The 7,266-nt window shown below is 47.2% G+C and overlaps 1 protein-coding gene and 1 long non-coding RNA gene across 3 annotated transcripts in view; one reads left to right on the top strand and one right to left on the bottom strand.

Moving 5' to 3' along the window:
• Positions 1–1,790, top strand: part of LOC112479127 — a 7,119-nt gene extending 5,329 nt beyond the window's left edge. The window contains exons 3-5 of the long non-coding RNA XR_003046056.1: positions 39–124; positions 322–431; positions 550–1,790. This is a non-coding gene — a long non-coding RNA (uncharacterized LOC112479127). The remainder of the gene's footprint in view (positions 1–38; positions 125–321; positions 432–549) is intronic.
• Positions 1–7,266, bottom strand: part of TMC5 (transmembrane channel like 5) — a 58,862-nt gene that overhangs the window by 4,323 nt on the left and 47,273 nt on the right. For both annotated transcript variants that reach the window (XM_025046125.1, XM_015588590.2), the window contains 4 exons: positions 5,408–5,483; positions 5,096–5,229; positions 3,145–3,318; positions 1,942–2,020 (listed from right to left, as the gene is read on the bottom strand). In XM_025046125.1, coding sequence (XP_024901893.1) covers positions 1,942–2,020; positions 3,145–3,318; positions 5,096–5,229; positions 5,408–5,483 — 463 coding nt within the window. The remainder of the gene's footprint in view (positions 1–1,941; positions 2,021–3,144; positions 3,319–5,095; positions 5,230–5,407; positions 5,484–7,266) is intronic.

The raw sequence follows: 7,266 nt of genomic DNA, 5'->3' as shown, positions 1-7,266 counted from the left end.
AGAGCATAACCTAACCACACACTTTCTTTACACTCCAGAAATAATCAACTCAGATAATCGGACACCCCAAAGATTCGAGCAGATAGGACCCTGGCGAGTCCTGCTTCTTTCCATGTTCTTACAAGTAAGTGCTCACATGTCATGGCTATGCTGGTATTTAGAAGAAAAAGGAACCAGCCCCATAGTGATGAGTAATCCCTGTACCCAGACTATGGTCTCTAAATACCATTTCGGCGAGACTCCTTAAATAAATTGAAGCGGCTGATTCCTGTTCCAGGACAGGAAATGAATGTGATGAGTCTGGAAATCTTATCCTTCCAGGGAGCAAGGAAGCTTTCAAAGACTTTCGAAGTCATATCGCGTGAACCCGTGAACTAATTCAAGATTTCCGCCAGCAAAGGATGAGGCCATTTAAGCATAAACAAATAACTGTAAGTGAAAAATGTCAAACTATACGAATGCATAACGATAATCTTAAAATCCTTATTAGCCATATTTGGAGGTTGCTAGGTAAAGTGGGTTAAATAGTGTCTTCTCCCTTTTAAAAAGGTATGTCCAAGTTATCCTAACCCTTAAATCCAATGACAAGTTCTTGGAAGAGAAGAGAGAGAGAAACAGACACGGAGAGAAAGGCCTTATGAAGATGGAGATAGATAGATGAAGATGAAGTCCCAGCCAAGAAACACCAAGCTTAGCCAGCCGCCATCAGAAGCTAGGAGAGAGGCATGGAACAGATTCTCCCTCAAATCCTCAAGAGGAACCAACCCTGTCAACTCCTTAATTTTAGATTTCTGGCCTCCAGAACTGTGAGGCAATACATTTCTGTTGTTTGAAGCCACTCAGTTTGTGGTAATTTTTTTAATAGCACCCTAGGGAACAAATACACTAGACATTTTAAAAAAGGGTAAATAAAGGGGGAGAATCATGCATTTACCTTCCCTTTCTTGTGTGAACTATATGTCAAGGTAATCGAATAGTTGGTGAGCAAAAAGTCTTCTTTTGTAGAAGAATTCCAGCTAATAAATACAGAAGTTCTAGAATTAGAGTATCACTATAATCTCTAATGAAATAAATGGATCTTCTAGGCAATACTCATCAAAGACTGCTACGTCCATTAGGTAGAAGGCTGATGGGGAGCTGTATGATGGCTGGGTCAGGCTGACAAAGCATGGACCCACTGATCACTCTCAACATCCCACACACACAAAAAGACAATCAGACATCTTATATCTCGATGCCATAAGAAGTGTGTAACATCATCTATGAAGTATTCTGGCTAAAAAGTTGAATCTGGATCTAATTAGGTCTCTAAATCTCAATACCGGTTTGCAGAAAATAAAAAGTAAAAAGAAACATGCCAAATGGTACCAGAGGATTGTAAATCAGTTATATTCAGAATATGGAAACTACTACAAGACGATGACCTAGTTTCTTCAACAACAAAAGACAAGAAAAGAGAGAAGAGGTGAATGGTTATAGATTGAAAGACACATAAAAGACGTATCAACCAAATACAAGCTGTGGCACTTTTTGAGATCCTGAGTTGAACGATCCTACCATAAAAAGACACTCAAGGGTACAGTTAGGGAAATTAAACCATTCGACTGGATATTAGATGATAATAAGGAATTATTTAGTTTTCTTTTAGGTGCGATGATTGGTATTGTGGTTACGTTTCTTTTCAAGTCTGTATCTCTTAGGCGTATATAAGTTTTTACAGATAAAATGGTATAAAGTCTAAGATGCTATTTAAAATAATCCAGAGATTTGCAGCAAAGGGATAGGGTCGATGAAATAGGAGTATATGAAGGTTGACAGTGGGTGGGGCGGGGTGGTGGGCAAGTGGGGGTTCGTCGTACTACTCTGTTTTGGACAACGTTTGGAAGTTTCATTATAAAATGTTAAAATGGGGGAGAATGACAGGGGTCCAACAGAACTTACATTGATGATCTGTTCGTGGAGCAGTCTGATCATAATCTTCCTTCCCTCTGTGATCTGCCAGTACAGATAGGTGATGATTCTGAAAGAGAGGAAAAGAAAGCATGGCAGACACTTTCGCCAGCATTTCGCGGGCTCTGAATTCCAGTGGGGTGCAAAGGAACTAGGATATTTGCTTGCAGATGGTTTGGTCCAACTGCGTTCCTGGAGTTGTATCCAGTAGGTTATAGGTTAAACACGTTACAGCAATGATGCTCACCATTCTGCACATGGAATAACCGGAGAGGTGGGAAAGAGAGTCATGCCACGGCCTCTTCTTGGATCGATTAACTGAGCTTCTCCGGGCAAGGGGCCAGACATCGGTATTTTCAAAATGCACAGGAGTCTAATGCGCAGCCAGAATTTACGAATCTGGACAGTGCCATTCAAACTTCAATGTGATACAAATTTCCTGGGAATTTGTTAAAAAGCAGATTCTGATTCCGTAGGTCTGGTAGGGCCCAAGACTCTGCATGTCTAACGAGCTCCCTAGTGAATTAGAAGTTTGAAAGAGCAAGGCCCCAGGAGAACTCAGCATTTTAAAGAGGCCGATGGCAGCCCGCATTGGGGAGGGAAGGCCTGACTGAGAGCCACGTGTCCCTCTACGAGGAGCTGCACTCTCAGGTGACATCAGGACTGGGATTCTAAAGAGGGACAGCCATGAGTCAGCTAGCCAACTGTCCACGCGAGGAAATGGGCCTCGTCTCGGCAGATCTGCTTTTTCACAAGAAGTCCCAAATCAATCTTTTTCTCTCTGAAAACACAAATACGCTATCCTATATATCGATAACGCCCAACCCCTTTTAATATATCACGGTCTCAGAGAGAATCAGTCTCAGAAAGAATCGCACATGTAATTTCCTTGGGCATGCTCATCTGCATTTTTGTCATTTTATTTGCGATGTTCTCTCTTAAGAGGAGAAGGCCAGGTATTGCTTTCTTCATAAAACAAGCACCAAAAAAACAAAAAACCAAAAAAACAACAACAAAAAAAACTAGGATAAGAATCTATTCAATAACTTTTTTAAAGAATTCAAGGGCAGCATCGGGATTACGCAGAACGCTCGACTATGCCGCGGCCCTTTGCTCTCCCACGGAACGAGCGTTCTCAAGGCTGTGCGCATGTCGTGCCGTTTCCTCCCCACCTTCCCCAACCTGCTCACTCACAGCACGATGAGGGTGAGGATGAAAAAGAAGTGCACGCTGCCGATGAGGTTCTGGTAGATCCACACCACCCACAGGTAGCCAGGCCGTTTGCTCAGGGTGTCGATCCAGCCGTAGATGGAGTGGATGAAGAAGGGCAGACCTCGGAACGGGCCGCAGTCCGCGGACGGTTTCAACCTGGGAGATCAGAGGACAGAAGAGCGTTTCTAGCGGGAGACTCGGGGATAGTTCGTTCTAGCGTCCGGGCGTCCTTTGGGCCTCTGGGCCTGGAACCAGCCATCCTTGCCTGCTCCACGCACACCACCCCGCAGGAGGAACCCCTCACAGTCTCGGCTGGTACGTTTCCTGTTCATGACCCATACTCCCTCCTGGATGGTGGTGCCACCTGATCCACAGGTAGCCAGCAATCCACAGGCCCGGCAGCGGCCTCTGTTGTATTCCGGCTCAAAGCGACAAACCGGGGGAAGGAGGAGAGGGGATCAGATTCTCTTTCTTGGGAATTCGAACTAAGAAATCCAAAGAGGGGACCCCGTAATCTGTGCAAGCTGCAGTTGTAAGAGCGGTAGCCACGTGCGGTCAGTCGTTAAGAATAAGTAGAAACTGGAGGGCAACGAGGAACTGGTTCAGGAAAGACAGAATGGAGAGCAGCAAGGACATTGCGAAACAGCACCGCGAAGTGCCGCAGGTCCCAGTGCTGCGCATCCTACAGAGCAACTTCCTCCTTTGCTGGTTCGTTCCCTCATCCATTCATTCCGTTTATTGTGCTTGTACCAGGCGCTGTGGTAGATACAGGCCCTGGAGGCGCCACAGTAAACGAGACACACACGCGGTACCTGCCCTCTCTGGTTCACGTTCTGGTGGGCAGGACGGGCAACGAACGAGTAAACAGGTAAACAAAGATTCCGACAAAGGCATTTCTGACTCTGAACTATGGAATGAAGAAAAGAAACGGCCCCGAGAGACAGCAGAGGTGGAACCGACAGTAGACGAGGACGGCCGTGAAGGTCAGATCCTGGAGATGACTTTGGAACAGAGAAGCAGAGTGTGGAAATCAAAGGGAGTGAGGAGCCCCCCCCCCCACCGTGTGAGGAGGGCCGCTGTGGCCCCAGGAATGGAGCGGGAGCCGCGCGGCCTGCAGTCGGGAGGAGCCGAAGCGGGGTGCAGTTGTTGAGGCCCCAGCAGACGGGCCGTTCCGTTCATTTAGATGACGTTCTGCTCTGCACTCCGGGGGATGTGAGCAAGCTGTGCCCGTCGCGACCCTGGGCGCCTAACGAGGACACGTGTTCCCCCCTGGGTTGTACTGTCTGTTTCTTATTAAGGAACTTGGGTGAAACGCGGCATTCGGCACGTCTTTCCTCTTTGATGTTTTGATATCTGGGGTCTGACTGATCCTGGAGAGACTGCCCTTCCCAGGGCTAGCCTGCAAAACAGGTCCTTCATATGCAAACCGGCCAGTCCGCAGCCCACATCCCCCTCCTCCTCCCCCTCCCCCTCCTCCAACAAGCTCTCACAGCTCTGGACCACAATTCCGTCCCCTCCCCTAATCGCCCCTCCGCCAGGCAACTCCAGGCAGCCCCAGTGTCCCCAAGCCCACGGAAATCGTTAAAACCAGCAATCCTGAGCCCGGTACCCTGCCTCACCCACTCCTTCCCATGGGAACCACGATGAAGGCTCCTGCCTGCATTTTCTCCTCAGTCCCTCCGCCTCCTCTCCCGCCCTGGCACCTTCCCATCCCCCTACGTTGTGTGGTGTTGCCCCTTTTCTCAGATCTGTGAGTACAACAAATTACCTTTTCTCCTTTTTTAAAAATTTTTTTTATTTTAACAAATTATCTTTGCAATGGGAGTCGTCTCCTGATCTGTTGGCCTCCCCGTACCTGAATACTAATGAAACCTACATTCTAAAACACTCGCCCCCATCTCTAAGATCTCGACCTAAGGCCACCACCTCCTACCTCCAGATGGTGATGGCCAGAGTACACAGGACCCCGGTGAAGGACGGGAAAAAGAGCAAGAAGATGAAGAAAGTCATCATCTGTGAGGCCCGCCAGGCTTTGCTCGGAGGCTGGAAATTCATCATCAGGCTGATCTGGAGAGAGAGAAGCAGCCATCTTCCATGCGTGTCCAGGGGAGCAGGCCAGAGAGACCCCAGGCAGACACTGGCTTCCTGATACCCCTCCTGCCTCCCTTCCCCCCACTCAAGTCCAACCACCTCTGGCTCACGTGACTGAGCAAAGCTGGTTGGATCCCATGTCGAACTGACTCACGTTTTTGACGTAAAACATGATGAAAAGAGTAATCATTTGGATAAAAGGCAGCAGAGGGCAGAAGAAGGTTCCAATCCTATGAGGGACAGAGGGTGAGTGTCAGAGATCGGGGAGACACGGGGAGTGGGGTCAGATACGGGGTGTCGGGAGAAGGAAAAGAGGCTGTTCTGGGCTGTATCGTGTCCCTCCCAAATTCATGTATGGAAGTCCCAATCTCAGAATGTGACCGTATTTGGAGGAAAGGCCTTTAGGGAAGGAGGTAATTAAAGTAACATGAGACCACCGGGGCGGGGGGGTCCGCATCCCATCTTAAAGGAAGAGAAGATTATGACCCAGACACAGGGAAGACCCTGTGGGGACCCTGGGAGAAGCCGGCCATCTGCGAGTCCGGGAGAGAGGCCTCAGGAGGAACTCACTCTGCCAACACCTTGATCTTGGACTTCCGGCCCCCAGGACTGTGAGGAAATAAACTGGTGTTGTTTAAGCTGCCTACTCAGTGATTCTTCGTTATGGCAGCCTAAGAAACTAATGCAGAGGGAGCCGGCTCTCCTCACTGCAAACCGGGCAAATTCCCACCATACCCAGTATCCACAACGGCTTCCTTCCCAGCTCTGGAAAAGAGATTTTGCAGAGATCTCTCTCTACCGGCACAGCCCCTAAACCACCAGATGGCCACTAGCAAGCCCTAACCTAGGTGCCCCAAGTGTGGGACATGTCCCAGTCTTCCCTCCATGGCATTATTAGACAAGGTCCGAGGCCTCGCAGGGAGGGACAGGCATTCAATTGCGCTGGGTGACAGAGAAGGCGTTCCCTCTGCAACTATGCTCAGTGTTCCCGAGCCCCGAGCAATTTGGTTCTAGAAGGTCTTTGACTCCTAACACTTGCCAGCCTCTCATTTTTTGAAGAAAGGAGCAGGCTTTAGACTGAGGGCCTTGGCAGACAGCAGCATCTAGGCTAGAATTGAAAGACTGCGTGTGATGCGATAGATTTTATTGCCAAATTTTTTGCAATTTCTATCAAATGACACAGGTTTTCCATGTATAATGGTAAAATAAAGTCTCCTTTTGAAATGTATTTAAGTTTTAAAAAGGCAAATAATTTAAAAGATAATATTAGGTTAAAAATAGAAAGTACAGTTGATATGTAGATATGCCAAAAACAGGCTGGCTGGCGTACGAAATACTGAGGTTTGGGAAACACTTTCGTCACCTCATCCCTACTGTCCTCCCTAACATCATCTGACTTCTGTCATGGCATCACCTTCTTTTAAAGCTCCTCATCAAAGGCAATATCCTCCAAAAACCCACAGAAGTTAAATCTATAATTGCCGCAGAGAAAGGAAAAGATACGGGTGTTTTCGATCGTGCTTATTTATGATTTTTTAACAAAAAACCTTAAAGGCTCAGAAGTAATAATGGCCATCTCTGATTGTAATTTTTTTTTCCCATTTACGTAACGTGCCCAAAGGCATCTCTTTAGTTGACATAATGTGGGTGAAAAGCTTCTGTAAGCTGCCCAGCTGGCAGGAGGTGGCCTGGCAGTATGCAAATATATCACCTGAAACCACACAAAGAAAAAGTCTTCGCTACCTCTAAAAAAAAAACTTATTGACATTAGTGAGTTATTTGAAGATAGCCAAATCACCCAGGGAAACTTTAAAGAGTTGGAAAATAAAACACTTTACAGTTGTATGGCATATTAGAGCTTGCAAAGCTGTTTTCATATAGCATCTGACTGAATCCTCAACACAATTTGAAGGTAGCTATCATTATTGGCATTTTACAGACTGAGGCTAAGAGAAGCTCAGTGACCTGAGTGAGTGGTACAGCCAGCCCCAGAATCCAAGTTTATCCATCTCC

This window comes from Pteropus alecto, unplaced genomic scaffold (assembly GCF_000325575.1).
Source record: "Pteropus alecto unplaced genomic scaffold, ASM32557v1 scaffold34, whole genome shotgun sequence".
In the NCBI taxonomy this organism is placed as follows: domain Eukaryota; kingdom Metazoa; phylum Chordata; class Mammalia; order Chiroptera; family Pteropodidae; genus Pteropus; species Pteropus alecto.
This window is presented reverse-complemented; position numbering and strand designations above follow the sequence as displayed.